At 46.7% G+C, this 20344-nt stretch overlaps 1 protein-coding gene across 12 annotated transcripts in view; it reads left to right on the plus strand.

Moving 5' to 3' along the window:
* Positions 1-20344, plus strand: part of APC (APC regulator of Wnt signaling pathway) — an 858190-nt gene that overhangs the window by 533171 nt on the left and 304675 nt on the right. For all 12 annotated transcript variants that reach the window (XM_085632601.1, XM_085632600.1, XM_085632606.1 and 9 more), the window contains one exon: positions 12657-12858. In XM_085632601.1, coding sequence (XP_085488727.1) covers positions 12657-12858 — 202 coding nt within the window. The remainder of the gene's footprint in view (positions 1-12656; positions 12859-20344) is intronic.

Genomic DNA, 20344 nt, shown 5'->3' on the forward strand with positions numbered 1-20344 from the left:
AGAGGAAACTCATCGAAAAGGAGCAATTGAGTCACAGCCTGACTGGAGCCATGAATTAATAGAATCGGCTTGTGCCGTAAGCGGTAAACCAAATAAGTCGGGGCAGAGGGGAAGGAGTGTGGAGGCCACTTGAGAAACGTCAATTCGGCCCCAGGAGCGTGCCCAAATATTTTTAGGAAGTGAGGGCTTGGTGGTTAGGAGAAGAGGGGAAAAAAAGGAAATCAAAGAGTGATCAGACCAGGGGCAGGGGGAGATGGAGAGAGACACAATAGGACAGTTGAGAGACCAAATCTGGTCGAGCGTGTGACCATGAATGTGAGTAGGGGAGTGAACATAGGAATTGAAATTGAGAGAGCGAAGGGTGTCAGAAAATTCTTTGGAATTGGGACATTCTGCAGGGTCAGAGGGCCAGAAGTTAAAATCACCTACCACCAAGATGGAGGAGTTATTAACCACTAGGGTGGCCACCAAATCTTGAAACCCAGGAAGGAAGGCTTGGGAGGGTTGGGGGGGACGATACACGAGTAGGCAAGTGAGAGGATGTTTGAAAGAAAGGGAGCGGACAACTAGAAAACCGGAGGTACCAATAGGGGGGGAAGGTAAGAGGCTGAAAAAAGAATTCTTTCCGGGCGATCAAGGCGACACCACCGCCCGCTTTATCCGTAGATCGGTCGGCTCGAATCGCATAGTAAGTGATTGGGAGAGCTGCCAATAAAGAGGGGAGAGAGCTATCACGAAACCAGGTCTCTCTGAGGAATAGGAGACCAGGCTTATATAGGTCTAAGAGGACGGAGAGCTCGTGATAGTGCTTGACTGCAGAGCGCGTGTTGAGATAATAGATGGAGAGAGAAGGGGGTGTAGGTGCAACGGAGGGCTCAGAGCGGGAGGCAGAGGAATACAGGGGAGGGTGAGAGGGGGAGGGAAAAGAGGATGGGGGTATGGATGCTGTGAGTCCCAAACTGTCAATGTGAGAGGTCACAGATTTATTTATCGGCCAAGGGCCTTGAAGACCGTGTAGTTGGGCTGGGGAGTAATGTCTCGATGGGGCAGAGGGGGGTGGCCCTTGGTCCGGTCGGTCGCGGACTGGGGCAGACGGGCTTGCCTTAGGCGCACCAACGTCACGCCCGCTGCGCCCGTCTGCTGCGCTTCCGGTAGAGACACATACTATATACTGGTGAGGAGGAGGTTGGGAGGGGGCGTGGCCTGCGCAAGTGGGCGTGTCTTGCTGGCCGCGGCGAATGGCGGCAAGAAGGTCGAAAACACCGCGCCCGCTGCAGCGATAGTTCCGCTATGCGGGGGTGTCCGTGCCTCAAGAGAAGTGAGATGCCCAGGGGTAAGTGAGTGGGGGGGTTTAAAAACACACAAGTATACAGTTTTTTTTTAAAAACAAAACGCTAAGTAAGCTGCTCCCGGCTGTGCCTCAGGAGGAATCGGTGTGGGGAACGGCGCTCGTAATCAGCGCTTAAGTAGGAGCCTGATGGAGGGGGCGTGGCCTGCGCAAGTGGGCGTGGGTATGGTTTTACAAAATCCATGCCAAAACAAGTTGCACACTGAAAAAACTATAAAGCTGACCACCAATTTCAGACCTACTGGCTTTGTCAGTGCTTGTTTATTTTAGTTTCCCATAATCTTATTGAAACGGGTTAGACTGATTTTCTATTATGAATATTTTTGGGAAATACTAACATGCATCAACACATGTTACTAAATGATGCTGCAAAGAAATGGTTCCAGAAATTTTACAGTAGTTTAGCAAATCTGCTTTCATTTTTTTATAAACATTTTATTTTGAAAGCAAAGAATCATCAATCTTGCTTTATAACTTCTGTAAATATTTGCATCAAATCAGAGAGCGTTTTGGGAGCATTATACATAGCCTCATATTGTTTAACTTCGAAAAAGTGTGTACACATTTTTATACTGGAACCTGACTGTTAATAGTGCAGTCGGAGCTTACAATATTTACTTAGAGCGCTCACCCTAATAATAAAGGCTTTCAATTACTGAACTATAAATACAAGTTTAAACAGCATTACCATATGGGCAAAAATATGAACTTTACTGCAGACAGTGCCCTTTTCTGATCCGTAATGTGGTACTGCAAACTGAAAGCCAAAGGTTTTGTGCTGCATGGGGTTGGGCCTACACATAAAAACTTGTTGCCCTTGACCCCAAACATTATGTCCTGGGCGTCGGGCTATAGGAGTTCCACATCTCTGCCACTGCAATTAACGCTGTGCCACTCTACACCACTCTACTCTGCCACCTCACTCTACCCTGCCCCACTATAATCTGCCCCACTATACTCTGCCCTATACCACTTCACTCTACTCTGAAACAATCTACTCTAAGACAATCTACGCCACTGCACTCTATGCTGTGCAACTCTGCACCTCTGCAGTCTACGCTATGCCACTGCACTGTATGGCAATGCACTCTAAACCACTGCACCTATGCCAATTACTTTGCACCACTGCTCTTTATCCCACTATACTCAACAACATTCTACTGTATGCCACTGCACTCTACGCCACTGCAAGCTACGTCACTCTGTCGCTGCACTCTATGCCACTCTATTCTTCTACTCTGCACCACTGTACTCTGCGTCACTGCTCTCTGCCTCACTCTGATCTGCACCACTCTCCTCTGCACTTTACGACCCAGCTATCTGACACTCTACTCTGCATGACTGCACTCTATGCCACTTCACTCTAAACCACTCAACTTTCCACCACTCTACTTCACTCTACGCTGCCGCGCTCTAAGCTACTCTACTCTACCCCTGCACTACTTTGCTGTACCCTGCACCACTCCACCACTTCACTCCACACTGCTTTGCACCACTCCACTCCCTATGCCATTGCACTACATGCCACTGCAGTCTGCTTTGCTCCACGCCTCTACACTACTCTGCATTATTGCACGCTACTCCAGTGCACTCTACATCACTTATTCAAAACCAACGCACTCTTCACCACTGCAGTCTACTCTGCACCGCCGTACTTTACGCCACTTCACTGTGCGCCACTCTAGAACGCGCCACTCTAGGACGCTCTACTCCATTAAACTCTGCTCTACTGACACTCTACTCTATGCCACTCTACTCAGATCTATGACATTCTTCGATGCTACTCTACTCTACGATGTTCTACGCAACTTCCTCTGCCACTCCATGCCACTTTTCTCCACTCTATTCTGTGACACAGTACTCCACTCTGACAATCTACGCCGCTCTGTTACTCTTCTCTACAGCACTCTACGACACGCCCTCTATGCCACTACCCGCTATGCCACTCCACTCTGACTCTTAACTCAACTCTGACACTGTACTCCACTCTGCGCCACTCAACTCTACGTTCTTCGCTCTACGAAACTCTACCTCCTCCATGTCATTCCACAACACTGTACACTACTCCATGACACTCCACTCTTCTCCACGCAACTCTACATCACAACACTCAACTCTACTTCACTTTACAAAACTCCACACCACTCTGTTACCCCTACAACTTTTAGCCATGCTGAACAGCTGCCACTCAGATGTACAACATTGCTGAAACATATTGGCAAACCCAGTAGCTCTTGCATAGATAAGACCTTTTGGCTTTGACAATTCTTGTTCAAATGCTTTTGTGAGTGCTTGAGTGTGCAGTCTCCCTTACACACTCCCCACTACCAACTGATACTAAACTTGGTAGCCGTCTTGGAATGATACAATTGTATTCCTTTACTGTTTCAAGATGGCCGCCACTTCAGGGCCCATGTCTTACTGGTGAAACAGTGCTACTCTATGTGAAAGCAAATCCAAGTTGGCTTCCACGTTTCGCATTACCGTGGGCCATCCGTAAATGCTATTATGTATGTATGTTGTATTGTTTTACCGTTCCAAGATCACCTCACATTTCACATCCATTTGAACAGTGTAACAATGATGCACCATATGCAATACCGTCGCAAGATGGATGCCACTTTGATCCTAAATGTGTGGCTATCTTGAAATGGTACTTGCTGTATTATTTTTTCTTTTGTATTCCAAGGGGACAGCTATGTTTAGAATCAACTTGCCACCACCATACTATGTAAAACAAGCATTGGCAAAGCCCACTGGTCTGACTATAACATACTATTACATGCAAACATAGGCATGTACAAATGCACTCTTGTGCATGCCTTTGTGTGCAGAAATTAGCACATTCAGCCCAGACTTGCTTGTTTGCGGTATGTGTTTTAATTGAAAGTCTTTCAAGGGTTCTGTTTTTTATTGTTGGTACTTAGCCATATTGTTTTGAGGAGCAAAAAAGGCAACTTCTCCTGTTAGCTGTTGGTAAAGGGTTTTGCTGACTTTTCCTGATCCTTGGAAATGGCAGTGGTTGTGGTGAGATCTGTAGGTGCTTGATTTGTCAAAGGGAGTTTAGACGGGGTGTTTTCCTTGCCTGAGAATAGACTTCTTGGGGTGAATATAGCTGGGAGGGTATGGCTTCTAAGTAGTTGGGCAGTTACTACTCGCTGGTAGGCAGATGCTTCAATGTTTGCAAGTAAATATGCTTTTTGCCGTTGTGCAAGTTTATCAAACCAAGTCTTTAGATCCTCTAGGTTGCAGAGGCTATTAAGGTCTATTTAATTGCCCTCTCTTGTTCAGGAGAGTATCTGCAGAAGTAGGATTAAGTTGTGGTGTGAATTATGAGGAAGTGTGTGGCTGAGAAGGTTGTGGTCAGAATACAGCGAACATGCAGCAATTTGCATTACATGATCAAGAAATGTTGGATGTGGGTAGTGTTTTTTTCTGGACCACTGCAAACCTTCTGCTGTTCTTCAACTTTGGTTAATTTCTGAAGAGGATTAGGGATCTGTCGTGGATTGCTTTGTGTGGTTTGGGTACTGCATCATCACCTAATCTGATTTATGTGATGGGTCCAAAGGGAATTAGTGATGGTGTTTCTAGAAGCTAATGTTAGATAGAACGTGAGTTATTTTGGGGGGAGGGAGGTGATTGGTGGTATGAGGGAGTGAAGGAAGGTAAGAGTAGGATAGAAGTCTGAGAGAATGAGTGGGCGAGCTCTTTATTTTTTTGTTATTCTGGGTCTACCTTGTGGTTGGGGCATGGGCTGGTGCCAGTGGCAGATGATCATTATTGGTGTGCTGTTGGGATTTTTACTGTTCAATTGAGTATTGGGCAGAGATTTGGGATTGGTTAGTGGTTAGAGGAGGTCTGTGGAGAGGGTGGGTGGAGTGCTGTGTTTGGATCCATGAGGAACTGCATGTTGTTAGAAAGTAGGGTAGGAGAGGGTGCAACGTTGTAACATTGCCTTTAGAGAGGCATCATAAGGTATGATGAGCAGGGCAAAAGAGTGAAAGGTTGGGTAGAGGAGGAGGGAGAAGGTTTGGTACAGGAAGGATTAGTAGGGGAGGGATGTGACAGGGGAAGGGTCAAGGGAGAAGTCAAGTTGATTTCCACAATATAATAGTGCAGCCATTAAGTGTTCTTGTTTGCTAAATTTGCAGTAGTACTTTTTTGAGAGTGATATTGTTGTTAAACATTGTACAGTGGAAGGATAAAGATTCCATAGGTTTATTGGTGTTTATATCAAAGAGTATACAGGAATCAGGACAGATCTTAATAATCGTAATACAAAAAGAAAACTTAGCAGGGTCATACAATGTCACATTATAGGGGGTCAAGTGAACAAATCTAATGGGGGTCGTCATCTCAGTTAATATAAAAAGAGGAATGGACAGTCTAGCAGTTCCCTGACATAAGTGAAGTAGCTCATAAGTACTTAGCACAAATGTCACACTCTGTTCCCGTCCTCCCAATGACTGCCTCTTTGGTCTTATTAGAGTACGACCAACACATCAACCAAATCGGTAACCCTACAAGTACAGCTGACCGAGAGGTATAGAGCAGTGTTCCGGGCTGGGCTGAAACAGTTTGGTTGCCGTGGATCAGTGTGGGCATATGGGATAGCAGCCGGAAGGCGAGGACCTTGCTCAAAATGTTAAAGTCCATATTGAGCATGGACAGGGGATGGAATGCTGAAGTTCGAGCCCCCTGGTCTTTAGTCTTGGGTAGCAGGATCACAACCACATACCTAATGTATTCAGGCACCCTTCCCAGTTTCAGGGAATCATTATAGAGTGACTCCAATCTAGGGGCCAGGGTCCTTGCAAAAGCAGAGTAAAACTCAGCAGGTAGGCCATTTGGGCCAGGAGTTTTACCCATGGCCATTTCTTTGATGGGAAATCAGATCTCCTGGACTGTCTCCGGCCCCCCCCTGTCTTCCCCAGCCTCATGAGCAGGCACCCATAAGGGCAGCTGCTCCAAAAAGCGGACTGGTTCCCCGATGGAAGAGGTGTCGGGTGCTCAAAGTGTTTTGTAATTTATGCCCAGAATGTGGCATTTATTGCCGTTGGGGAGTATAGTATCATGTCATCCCCTGTATGGATTTAAGTGATAAGGCCCCCCCGGTACTCAGGGCGGCTGAGCCAAGCCAGCAGCCGACCTGGCCTACCCTCTTTGTCATGTGCTGTAGTTCTTGTAATCGTTCTAGGGCTGCATTATAGTGTTCCTGAGCCTCCCATTGTCTAGGCAGCGCAGCGGTATCTGCTCCTAAGTCATTGTCCAGTTCATGTAGCTTATCGCCAAGGGTTCATAGTTCGTCTAATTACCTCCGTATCCCAACCGAGTGACCCAAACTGTGACCCCAGATGACTATCTTAGATAATTCCAACTCAACCAGGCTAGAGGAGGCCGATCCCCAATTGATGTCAAAGTACCCAGCGACAGCCTCTCCCAGAGTGTCGATTAAACGGGCATCGTCCAGGGATGCCGATATGAGGCACCACATATGGATCTCCGGGTGCTCCTCCACTGGTTGGAACCCCCGCAGTAGCAAGCTATGGTCCGAGAGGGTACATCCCTGATATCCTGTGTGCATAACAAACTTGCAGAGCCTGTTCGAACAGACAAAATAACCCCATCTATTATGCAGTTGGTGTATATGAGAATAATAGGAGTAATCACTCATTACCCCATGTTTGGTTCTCCATGCATCTGATAGTCCCAAGTTGTCCAGCCAGTCCCTGAATCCCTCCACTGTCCTGTGTGCCGGCACCCCGGGCAAAGGGTGGGTGGAGCGGTCCAGCACAACTTCAGTCACACAGTTAGTCACCAGCCAGCAGGAGGTCGTCTGTCACTAAGGGCACCAGGATAGTCGAAAGAGACTGAAAGAGTGTGACCTGAGTTGGAGCATACATACTCCCCAAAGTGAGATCTCTGCCCAGCAATCTACCCTTAACTAGGACATAGCGGCCTTCCTTGTCTGTAGAGGATTGCACATGCCCGAAGGGTGTCCCAGCCCTGATCCATATTAGCATTCCCCGGGCATAGGTGGAGTAGGAGATGGCGTACATCTGGCCTCACCACCTACGCAGATGGCGATCTAGTTCTTCTCCTACAAGATGCGTCTCCTGTAGCCTAGCCCTTCCACTCCTCTTCGCCTCAAGTTCCTGTGTACATTGTCATTTGGCTGCCAAGCCCATCCTCTGAATATTCCAGGACATGTAGGTTAGTGTACATTGTTGATCAGACACCTAGCCAATCTGTGTCCCGTGTACACAGCCCAGTGTCCCCTCCCCCGCGCCCAGACTCCTCAAAGTAAAATGCAGCGCAGCCCTAGAGATCAACAATTTAAAATAAAGCAACTATGAACTTCCCAAGAGCAGCGCAGTAACGGCTGGCCACCCAAAGTCAGAAAGTGAAAACATTGTCTGTAGAATGCCTCCTCCAGTCTCCTGGCAGGGGCCAATCCGTGCGGGATAGGCAAATTCGTAATGACTCATCCAGTTCCATGCCGGCCACGTTCTCACTTACCAACCAGGGGAATGGCCCAGCCCACACCCAGAGTTTGTAACGTCCAGGGTTACAATAGTGAACGGCATGGGCCAATGTGGGCAGGCTCCCTCAAGCAATAGCTGCCATAAACCCCCATGAATTAAAAGGAGTTTAACATCAGGGAGTACTACAGGCTTTCGTCCCAGAGGGCCTTCTTCATTTCCAGGAAAGAAGGTTGTTGTGCATTCACAGCAGCTGTAAAATCCGGGAATACCGACACCTTGCCCTTGCCCACCGTGAAGGGTCCGACTGCCTGTGGAGTATGAGGTCTCTATTTCTATAATGGATGAGTCTGGCCACCACTGGGCTGATGAACAGTGCACAAAAGGAAGTGGGGCCCCCCAGGACCCAGAGTCTCAGCAATGCACTTGTGTGGCTCTACACTGTTCCCAGTAGCTCCTAGGGCAGATCCAGAGCAGCCGATCAAGGGATTCCCACAAGGTCCAGCCTGCAGGCCGTGGCGGCACCCCGCCTGCAGTATAATTAGGCAAAAGCAGGCCCCCGTGCTCTCCGGCCCAGGCCTGTCACATATCGTCACTCTCCCGGCCCCGTGTCACAGCGCTGCAGTCTGACCGCAAGGCCACCAGTTACAATGGGGCGGAGATAGACAAGCTCCAAATGTCTCCCGGTCGATCTCTGACACTCCGGGCCGCTGCACAGGCCCAAGGTGCCCGCTCACCCTTACATCAGGCACGCCGGCCCAGGCCGAACCTGCTGCACTCCAGTCCTGGAGTACCTTGTGCCTCCGTAACCTGGGGCAGTATATGTAGGCTCTTCTCCACCGCTCCCAGGGTCACGGTCTCTCCCACGGCACAGGCCAGCAACCGCGCTACAGGGGCAGAGTTCAGGGCCCGGTCGTTATCTTGGGGGCAGGGTTCACTAACATGTATCATCTCTGGCACTCACTTTTGGCCCCAGATGAGCTCTTCACAGATGGATATTCATCCATGGATGTGCCCGCTACTACCAGGCCATTGTTCGGTGCGGCCAGGACCGTCCCCAAACCACCAATTAGGCAGGATAGAAAGCAGGCCAGCGCGGAACAACAGGTTCACACGTACGCCATCTTCAGCAGGCAAACCGGGGCGCTAGAGTATGTTTTAGTTTCCAATAGAATACGAACTCTTGGTTGAGGCTTCGAAGTTTTGTCTTGCAAGATTTTGTCAGCTGCTGAGATTATACAGAGAGCCGGCCTAGGGAGTGAATCTGGAGCAGTGGAATCTTCACTGTGAACAGTGGGAGCTCGGCTATCAAACTAGGTTGCAATAATAGGTCCAAGAAGCCTCCCCAGAAAGCAAAAGTGGGAAACCAGAATTTTCCCAGGCACTGCAGTACTAAAACTTTTAGGGACTAATTTGAAGTATAGGGTAAGTACCCAATATAAACCCAAGATGTCATAGTAGTGGATCGACAGACTCCACCTTGGAACAGAATAGTAATAACATTGCATAAGCCTCGCACACTTGAGGGGTAGGTCTAGAGTTTGTCGAGAAGCAACCTAGAGGAAACTGCAGTAGATCTATAGGGCCTACCCCAGAGTGTTATAGGACTAGCCTAGAATAATGCCCAATGCACCACAATAGGGAGTCTATAGGGCTGACCTCAAGGTCAGAATCCTGTGCCCTGGATATACTACATATATTATTATTATTATTATTATGTGTTCTTATATAGCGCTCAACTTACCCTTGGGCATCTTGGCGCTTGCATTGGGAACCCGTCCTGGTTTTTCCCTGTGAGATAACCCATACTGGGCATCCCCAAGGTGAAAGCCAGGCATCCCGCCGCAGGGGGGCCGTTGTGGAGATTAAGCAAGCTTGTTGCCCAGAGCTGCATAGTGTGAACTCGTGCTTAGAGTGGGCACCGAAGCGAGAATTATCGAGTCCGTGGACAATTGGGCTCCGGACCCTGCCGTGTCAGGAATTGAACCCTGGTCCCGGGTCTGACCTCTGCTTCAGGGTATGCCTCCTCTAACCAGTGATATTGCAACAATAGTGTGAAATGCTCTAATTAGATGCAAAGTAGATGTGATCCAGACTATACTCCTAGCATCACAGTAGTAGGTCTGCCAGGACATCCTAAAAGCCAAGTAAAGAAGCCCATTAAACGGAACCAAACCCCTCCACCCTCACCACTATAATGCAGAGGCATTTCCAATAGGTCCACCTAGCTGTACGATAGCAGCAGCCTAATGTAAACCCTACAGATACCACAGTGGACGGTCTATCTGATCTACCCAGGATCAGAATAGCAATAGACACACAAATGATGGACGGAATGAGGAACAAATCAAACATTCACCCACCTCCAGTCAAGAGATCAGAGTTAAATCCATTGTTCTTCTGCTCACCATGCCACCTCAGTTTAGACCAAGCCATGTGCAAATTAGTCGTGACCCTGCTCCTCATGGGAACAGTCCAGTCCTAACGGCCAAGCCAGGTCCTCCCTGGACCAGAAACCAGCATCCTGGGACCAGGGTATCACCCCTTATCAGCCAGGCTAGCTTGAATCCAGTGGCACAGTGAGCCTGGGACCCACGTCTGGGCATACCCGGTGCACTTAGGGCGAGAAAGCAAAAGACCACAAATGGTAGACGGAATGTGGAACAAATCAAACATTTGCTCCCAGTCAAGAGATCTGGGTTAAATCCATTGTTCTTTTGCTCACCCTGCCACCCCCAGTTTAGACCAAGCCATAGGCAAATCAGTCTTGACCCTGCTCCGCATGGGAACAGTCCCGCCTGAACTGCCAAGCAAGGTCATACTGGAGCTGAATAAGAGCAGCTGATTATAAGCTCCTCAGACCACAGTATATGTATATAGCATTCTATACCAACAGATCTGTTTACAGTGGTCTAATCTCCTGCATTCACTGCTTCAGTTCCTTTCTAAATGGTTGCAGTGGTTGGTATCCCCAAATTCCACACAGCAAGTTATTCCAATACTTTGCAGCTGAAAGTGATCTTCCACCAAGGGATCTGCACTTGATTTGGGTTAGCTCCGGTTTCTCGTAGCACATGCCTTACTAGACAGAGTGGAGTTAAGCCATGCTGATATGTGAACTCTAAAATACCCATCTTTACCTGGCCAGTTATGACTGCATGAAAGGCATGGTCCCTTCTTTTAATAACAGCTTGTTTTTATGTAGTACAATATGCCCCACTTGTGCCATTTATAAGCACTGTAATAGGAGTTAATTTTACTTTTTTTAATGACCTACAATTAACCAGAATGAATCGCTTGAGTTGACCTTACTGATATACAAACGTCTGACCTGCTGATAGGAGCACAGCTTGGTGGTAAACATTTAATCAGGGGCGACTCCTCTGCTAAGGCGGAGGTGCGTCGCCCCACTGCTTTGCAGCAGTGCAAACAAAGAAAAAATACAATGATAACTCGATGTTGTAATTTTATTTTTTCCTTCTGCAAGCTTCGCGGGGCTTCTCTGCTGCCGGAGCAGGGGAGGAGTGGTTGGCACTCTGTTAAGTGCACATGAATGTTTGTCTGGCCGTCTCGGGCTGGCCAAACAGTCATGTGCACTTTGCATGTTCTCATACCATGCTGCATTACAGCCTGGGTGGAGAACATGCCCAGGCTCCCAGTTCCCATTTGAACTCCGAACCACTGCGCTCAGACCAATCACAATGCTGTGTTGTGTGCGATTGGCTTAGGGGCTTGGGTGCTTCCTGTTCCAGCTGACATGGCGGTGATAAGGTGACTGTTTTTTCTCCCCCTCTCCTCCCGCCCCCTGCCCCACCATCCCCCAATTTGTGCCGGCTGCCACTGCATCTATCTCGCGGATCCATATTGTCCGCTATAATAGGTCAGGTAGCCTGGCTTCAGCATGCTGCACTAACTACAACGGGGCTAAAGTATTCTTAGGATGTGTGACGTACAAGGTAGGGTCCTAGTCACCCTGGGTGTCAATTGTTTAATTTTTCCTGCTACACGATGTTAAGAGAACAGTGGCATTACATGTGGTAGCTAAGAGCATTGACGTAGGCAGCTTATGTAGATGTTGGCTATCTGATTTTACAATTTCAGATCTTCACCCAGAATGACCCCCTGATGCATATCAAAATGTGGAAGAGGAAGGTTTTTTAGTATTTGTGTTTCTTCCCTCCACAAAGGATAATGTCTATCTTTGAAGCAATAATTTTGGACTGCTTTCTGTCTTTCATTTGTGATTGATTTCTAGTGCTTTGGCAAGTGGTACAAATGATCACGGTTTCGCAAATGCTAAGTAGGATTAACATATGATTGTATTGTCAGCTATAAGCAATCCAGTATTCCGCAGCGCGGTCGCTTTAATGTTGAAAGTTTGGGGACTGTAGGCATTTTTGGCAATCCACATGATGCCATCTGTTGAGATCTCCCTGGTAATAAATCACCAAGTTAAGACTTTGACCTCAGCCCTCCTTGCCTCGATTACCTTATTGTTGACCAGTAGTTTTAAACCTCTTTAATTGTGAAACAATTTTTCTAATAGTGTCTCGTTACTGTGCACTTTGTCAGCGTCGGGTATCGGAGTACATTTTCAAAAACCGTTCAGTTATCTAATGCATGAGGCTCAGATCAAGGCACATTTTGCAAGTAAGATAAAATAAATCGTAATTGCATTTGTCCTGCATTTGAATAAAAAGTCTGATATTTGCATAATTATTTGCATTTTTAAGTAATGTAATTATGTTTATTGCTAATTTGTGGTTTTTACATGCATTGAAAATAAAAGTGTAGAGGATTAATTTTTGTTTTTGATTTTCAAGATCTAAACTTGGATGGCAGTAACTACCCGGGGGTAAAACTAAGACCAAAGATGTCCATACGCTCTTTTGGAAGCAGGGAAGGCTCACTGTCGGGTCGTTCAGGAGAATCTAGTCCTGTCCCAATGGGCTCATTTCCAAGACGAGGGTTTATGAATGGAAGCAGAGACAGCACAGGCTATTTAGAGGAGCTTGAGAAAGAAAGGTATGCTATTCCTACTTCCTACCATTCGTTTCATGAATATGTTATCAAATTGCATCCTCTTCACTGCTACATGTTAAACAAGCAATGGCAAAGCCAATAGGTCGAGTTTATTTTGGATACATTTCTTCCTTGTTGTATTTGAATTATGTGCTTGAGTGTACAAAGAGAACAAATTTAAATGCACACATAAACAAAGATAGCAAACAGAGACACATGCAGTAAACACCACAAAAACAAGCAAGTTCACTGTGGCTGTACAATCCCCACAAACCAAATGAGACTGCAGTGGAAACCTGGGAACATTTTGAAAAGTCATTACATAAATAAAAAAAATGTAATCCATTATTAGTTAAAAGGTTCCTCAAGCAGTTTAAAAAGAAACCAAAGCACTGTGGCTGTTGTTTCTTTGAACCTCTTTGCATGTACAAAGTAACAATGGCAGAGGGATTGGAATGGTCTTAGCAAACTTGCCTTGGGCTGCGTTTCCTGTCCAAATTTTCAAAAGCCATTATATGGGCGGGAAATCTTGAGCATTCTGAAAACCCACTCTGCACCTCCCAAAAATAAAAAGTAGCAGCGTATAAAAAGTTACGTCCTGCTTTTGGCCAATGGGCAAATAAACATTGATGTTGCGTAAGTTGGAGAGGAGGTAGGAGCTAAAGTCTTAGCATCTCTTTTTTAGATGCAGCTTTTAAAAACCTTTATTTTTCAGTTTTGTAGAACATTTCAAATGAAAAACAGCAAGCATAAGTGTGCATAGTGAAAGGTACATTAGACATATCCTAATATTACATTGCAACAACTATTTCCAAGTATGCTTGAGCCTTCCGCATCCTCCCAGGAAAAGACTGTATGCACCCTGCATGCATGCCATGTACTACATCTGCAGCTCATAGGGGTTGGGAACCCTGTCCGTGTATCACCCGTACTGTCATCAGTGCAATCACAGTCCGATGAGGTTATTTCCGAGTCCGGATCTATGAGAGTGTCACATAGGACTTGCCAGTCAGCTAGATCATCATGCACCTTTTCGTCTGTCAAGTTTCGTGTGGGTCTCTTTCGCCAAAACTCCATTCCGACACATCTTTGAGTGTATAATCTCAGGTGCCCTTTGTTTCACCCAGGTGATAGCAACCCTACATCTTGCTGGGGACTAACACCAGCTGTATCTTCCTACTCTTTGGTCGCTTAATGTTACCTAAGGGACAACACAGAGGGGAAAGGACCATGTTCAAATGCGTGATCCTTATTATGTCGACTATCACCTGTCTCCAGAATTCTTGTCCTAGACGACAATGTCAAGCTATGTGCAGAAAGTCAGCCCCGCTTGCGCCACAGTGGGCGCAGCTATTTGGGTAGGTAGGTCCTTTGAAGAAAGTTGTGGTGTACCAACTTGAAGCTGGCATTGCAAGAGACTGTGTGGGTTCATTCATTGACTCTCGTCCAGTCCCCGTCCTCCAACAGTGTCAAGTCTAATTCCCAGTTTGCACAAATCCAAGGCGGTGTCCCTGCTGCATCCGCCCACATTGTTGCCCTGTATAGCAGTGCCATCAAGTGACAGCCTGAACCACAGGTTAGTAGGATCTCAAGCATCTGCGATGGACTGGGTGCTGCAAGGTAAGTTGGCCAGGCCACCGCTATTTCGGCCAGACCGACATGGTGTAAGAAGTGGCCAGACCCGCGCACAAACTCCTGGCAAGCCTCCACGAAGGAGATTACGGTCTTCCCAGGGTTTAAATCGCCAGGGAAGGTACACCTCCCTCCTGCCATGCCAGAAAGGACATATTCTCCATTATCTGTCTGACTGGTTTCAGAGTCCAGAGTAAAGGTTTTCTGTGGAATGGAGCTCGTTTCAGAACAGCCTGTACAAATCGTTGCCAAATGCGGCTGGTCTATGTATGAAGGTCCTTCAGGACCACTGCGCCCTCCATCAGCACTACCGGTAGCTGTTCCACCGCGAATCTACCAACCAGGAGGCATTGCTCCCAGTTCTCACCCAGAGCAAGCCATTGTGCCGCATGTTGAAGGTGTGCAGCGTAATAATACCAGTTAAGGCGTGGGACTTCCAGTCTTCCATCCTAGTCTCTTTTAGTCTGTGTCGTCAGAGCCACCCTGTTGTATCGTCCCACCCACAGGAGAGAAATAAGAAAGGAGTCCAACTGCTTAAAGACCTTTGTTGGAAGGGGGTAAAGCAAGTTCTGCAGCATATACCGGCATCTTGGGAGCAGTACCATTTTAGCTATTGTCAGTCTGCCCATTAAGGAGAGCGTCGACGTGTTCCAGAAGGCCATGGATGCCTTCAATGCTCCCAAGACCCTATCCTCATTTAGGCACAATTGTAGAGATCTGGAGTGTGCTACTAGAATCCCAAGACTAGTGAAGCTAGTGGGTACAGCGGCAACTTACTGCATTTAAGCTGGAAGCCAGATAGGTTCCCGAAGTTGTCTATCAACTGTAACAGTTTTGGCAACACAACTCAGGTGAGGAGAGATAAAATAGGGCACATCTGCGTAGAGCGAGATAACATGCCAGACCTCTCCAAGTTGCATGCCCCAGTCCCTCAGCTTTCTACGTATCTATATTGCCAAGGGTTCTATGGCCAACACAAACAGGAGTGGTGGCAATGGGCAGCCCTGCCGTGTCCCACAACCCAGCGTCCGCCTCCGAGCGGCAGCCCCCTACCTGCACTCTTGCCCTCAGCTCTGAATAGAGGAGCTGAATCCACCTACAGACCAGTAGGATGAGGCCATAACACGCAATACCTGCATCAAGTATCCCCAGTCTACTGTATCAAATGCTTTTTCCAGGTCAACCATGACCACTGCCATCTCCTCATCACAGTTTTCTACCTCATGTAGGACATGTGCCTGTCACCGAAATTTCATACTAGTACTTACCCCTGGAATAAAGCCACATTGGTCATCTAGACCAGGTGTGTCATATGGGGAATCAAACTGTTGGCCAGTGACTTGCAAAGCACCTTCACGTCAGCATTTATCATTTTGAAGGGCCTATACACAGCAGGGTTATCTCTTCTATCCCCCCACGCCCTCCTGCATAGTTGGAGGCAGTATCAAAAATATAGATCTTTCTAACAAAATCTCATTAAAATAGCACCTTTCCATTTACAGTTACATTAAAAAAAAATCTGTAGTAGGCTTGGCTTGGATCCCATGCAAGATGGTGGCTCTCTTGAGCTCCAGCGTCCCTGAGGTGCCCAATCCAGTCTAGTGTCATTGTGGCAGCCTAAATATAGCCTACAAATAGGAAACGTAAGGGGAAGGTTGCCCGCAGCTCTATTGAACCACGGCAATGGTGTGGAATTTGATTTCAACGGATCACAAGCCTCATTCGCCGACAAAGTGGCAGGTAAGTTGGTGGTGCCCACATCACATCTCCAGTGACCAACAATATGAACCAGGCCTCTGCAGCTCTTGACTGCTGACCTAGGCAGAATATCTTCCCACTGACATGTACTTACCTTCAGTTTGCCACTTCTACCATTGGCTAGAGAGTGGCTTGACTCGCAGTGAGCGCAGCGTGGATTCGCTCTGGCCCTGCCTGCCTGCTCCCAGCTTCATCAGGAACACAGCTCCCGGCCTCACACTTGGAGATCTCGGATTAAACGAGTAGTGTTTCAATAAAGGCGCTATGCAATATCTTTTAAAGCCGATGTAAATGGGGTGAGGGCGATGTTGAAGAATAGCGTCAATGGCAGCTTCCAGTAACGTAAGTGCCAATTTCAAACCCTGCTTTTCTGTGGTCTCTCTTACCAGCTTAACCACCCCATCAGACTATCTCAACCTTCCTGATCTATTGGCTATCCTCAGTAATTGGGGAAATATTACTTTCCATCATCATAACTCTCATCTGCCTATAGATAAATCACTTCTGGATTGGATTGAGTTCCCTTGAGTTATCATCCATCTGCAATATAGCGGAATCCAAACCATAAAGAAAATAAACGTGTATCTTAACACCAAGGGGCTAAACTCCATGGTGAAATGTGAAAATATAACTGAATATTGTATTAGCTTTACGAGTGAATTATTATTTCTTCCAGAAACCAAAATTGTCTACAATGAAGCTTGTGATGTGGCTTGGTCTCCGATTTGTCCGTGCTTGACAGTGTTCTTGAAAAAAAGTTGAGCGATTGCTCTAGGTTTTAAGAATTCAAATTTTTCAATAATTGGTGTGGCACATGATAACATTAGATGGATAATTACACGATGAAAGTGTGGTGATATGTAGCTACATGCCGTAAATATCTGTTCCCTTTTTTTTTAACACACTTTATTGATGACTTTGTTACATCATATAATGTGAAAAATATTCTGCAGAGACAGCCTTTTTTCTGTACAATAGTTACAGTATATGTCATATACAGATTCTGCATATGTTACTCCGCGTGACATAGAAATCAAGGACCATGTTCTCCAGTGACATTGCTGGTAGTAAAACAGTAGATTTACAATGTAAGCGTCGTCCATACAAAGCTATGTTCATTTACAATTAACAAAAGGGAACTAGTTCAATCACGTTCTCCTCCCATCCCTAGCCCTCCCACCCCAACTCCTGGTCAATCATACTTCAGCTTTCATGGTAATCAAAAGAAGTTCCAATAGGTGTATCATTCCAAGGAATGTAGTTTCTCAGGGTTAGGACGTAGTTGTTAGGGTCTCAGGACCTAAAGATGAGGAGTCGCATGGCGACCTTGTATGTTATGGGGTCGGGGTAACCTGTGGAGGAGACAAATCAAATCTGTGTTCCCTATTAAGGTGCCACACACTTCTGGTCATCCCTGAATGTCGAGTTAGCATGTTAACCCCATACTGATCGTATTATTCTCGGAGGTGACTTTAATTTGCCAATCTAGATTACCCTAGACAGACATTTGGAGATTAAATGCAGAATTTTCAAACTCACGAAAGCCTGTGCAATATATGCATCTCACATGGTCTTGCTGATGTTTGGAGACTCCAAAGCAACACTTGCAGGAATTTCACCTATTTTTTCATCTCCCTATAACAGTTCTTTTTTAAGGCTAGACTGTTCCTCCCTCCTCCATGAGACCATTAACTAAATGAATGAATCCATCTTAAACTCTGACCACATGTCCGCCACTATATCCCTGAGGATCACACCTCTTCAACCCAATAACTTTTATGGCGAATGAGTACTAAAGTCTACGAATCTGAATCTGATGTGCAGGATTTAGACCGGGAGCTAACGTTATTTTTCAGTTCAGTATCAGTTTGCCTCCTCTGGTAAGGTAACTGGCACTGCAAATAAAGCCACCATTCTTGTCATTCAAAAATACAAAATTTCAGGCCAATCTCGCGCATAAAAATGGAGGCAAAAATGTAGATATCACCACTTAACATTCACTGTTGTCTATCTTGTTTTGGGGCAATACAAGATTATCAAGGATTTAGGCACATGGTTTTCTGGCGTCTTCTCGGAGTTGGTTATATACAATCAATTTTTTTTTAATATGATGGTGACTCCTTTAGTACATTTTCTTTCACGCATGCTAGTTTTACGTGCGTGTGAGATTACCTCCTCCTCCTCCATTTCACAATGTTCCTTCATTCACAGATATTATTCTCAATACCAGGTAGTAATTTCCAATGTATTCCTTTATTTGTGTATTTTATGTATTTTCATAAGTCCATTTTTCTTTGTAAAGTGAAGTACAATCAAAGATCTTGAACAGCCGACATGTGTTTTGCCCTACAGTGTCAGTCAGATCAGGGCTTTCTCAAGGCTTATATGATAATGACAGACACAAGGAGGTGATGGACGGAGTGCTGAAACTTTTCAAACACTCACCCCTAGTCACAGATTTGGGTTGAATCCATCATCATTCTTTAGCTCACTTTGCCACCCCAGTTCAGACACAGCTATATGCAAATCAGTCTTGACCCTGTCCCTTATGGGAACAGTCCAGCCCGAACTGCCGAGCCATATCTACCCTGGACCGGAAACAAACATCCTGGGACGGGTTTTGGGCTAACAGCCCTCATCAGCCAGGCTAGCTTGAATCCAGTGGCAAAGTGAGCAAAGGACCCACGTCTGGGCATACCCTGCCAACTTAGGGCGGACAAAGCAAACACAAGAATGGCATAGTGAGCAAAAAAACGATGGATTTAGGCCCAGATCTCCGTACTGGGGTAAAAATATGATATTGTTCTGCATTCTCTCCATCAATTGTTCTTTTTGCATTTGTCACGCCGAGTGGGACGGGTATGCCCAGACGTAGGTCCCGTGCTCTCCATGCCACTAGAGTCAAGCTATCCTGGCTGATAAGGGCTGAAATCCGGAAACCAGTCCTAGGATGCTTGTTTCTAGTCCAGGGCGGACTTGACCTGGCAGTTCGGGCTGGTCTGTTCCCACTGGGTGCAGGGTCAAGACTGATTTGCATGTGGCTGGGTCCAAACTGGAATGGCATGGTGAGCAAAAAAACGATGGATTTAGGCCCAGGTCTCTGTACTGGGGTGAATGTATGACATTGTTCTGCATTCTGTCCATCAATTGTTCTTTTTGCATTTCTTCTTTTTGCATTCTGTTCTTCTCTGCTCCACTGTACCCTGCGTCACTGCTCTGCATCACTTTGCACCACTGCACTCTGCATCACTTTACAACACTGCACTCTGACACTCTACATGACTGCACTTTATGCCACTCTACTGCACTCTATGCCACTGCATTCTTGGTCACTCTAAGCCACTACACTCTACCCTGCACCACTTCACTCTACATCACTCTAATCTGCATCGTTCCCGCCAAGCCACTGTTCTCTACACCAGTCCACTCTGCGCCACTCTAATCTACTCTGTTTCACTGCACTCTAAAAAAAAAAACTCTACTCTATACCACTGCACTCTACGCCACTTCACTCTACTCTGCGCTACTCCACACTGTGCCACTCTGTTGTACACCATTGCACTCTACACCAATGCACTCCACCACACTTTACTCAAAACCAATACACTCTTTGCCACTGCACTCTATGCCAATCTACTCTTCACCCATGAACGCCACCATACTCTATGGCCTCTGCAAGCTATGCCACTGCACCACTCTACTCTATGCCAATGCACTCTACACCACTCCACATCACTCCATTCTATGCCACTACACTCTACCCTGCACCACACCACTCTATGCCATGTCACTCTATGCCACTCTAATCTGCATCGTTCCAGTCTGCACCACTGTACTCAACGTCAATCCACTTTACATCACTGATCTTCCCTGCACTCTACTTTATACCACTGCAGTCTGCTGCTTCACTCTACTCTGAAACAGTCTGCTCTGCCAATGCACTCTGCGCCCCTCTATTCCACTCTGCGCCCCTCTATTCCACTCTGCGCCCCTCTATTCCACTCTGCGCCCCTCTATTCCACTCTGCGCCCCTCTATTCCACTCTGCGCCCCTCTATTCCACTCTGCGCCCCTCTATTCCACTCTGCGCCCCTCTATTC

This window comes from Triturus cristatus, chromosome 2_1, assembly GCF_964204655.1.
Source record: "Triturus cristatus chromosome 2_1, aTriCri1.1, whole genome shotgun sequence".
Taxonomy (NCBI): Eukaryota; Metazoa; Chordata; class Amphibia; order Caudata; family Salamandridae; genus Triturus; species Triturus cristatus.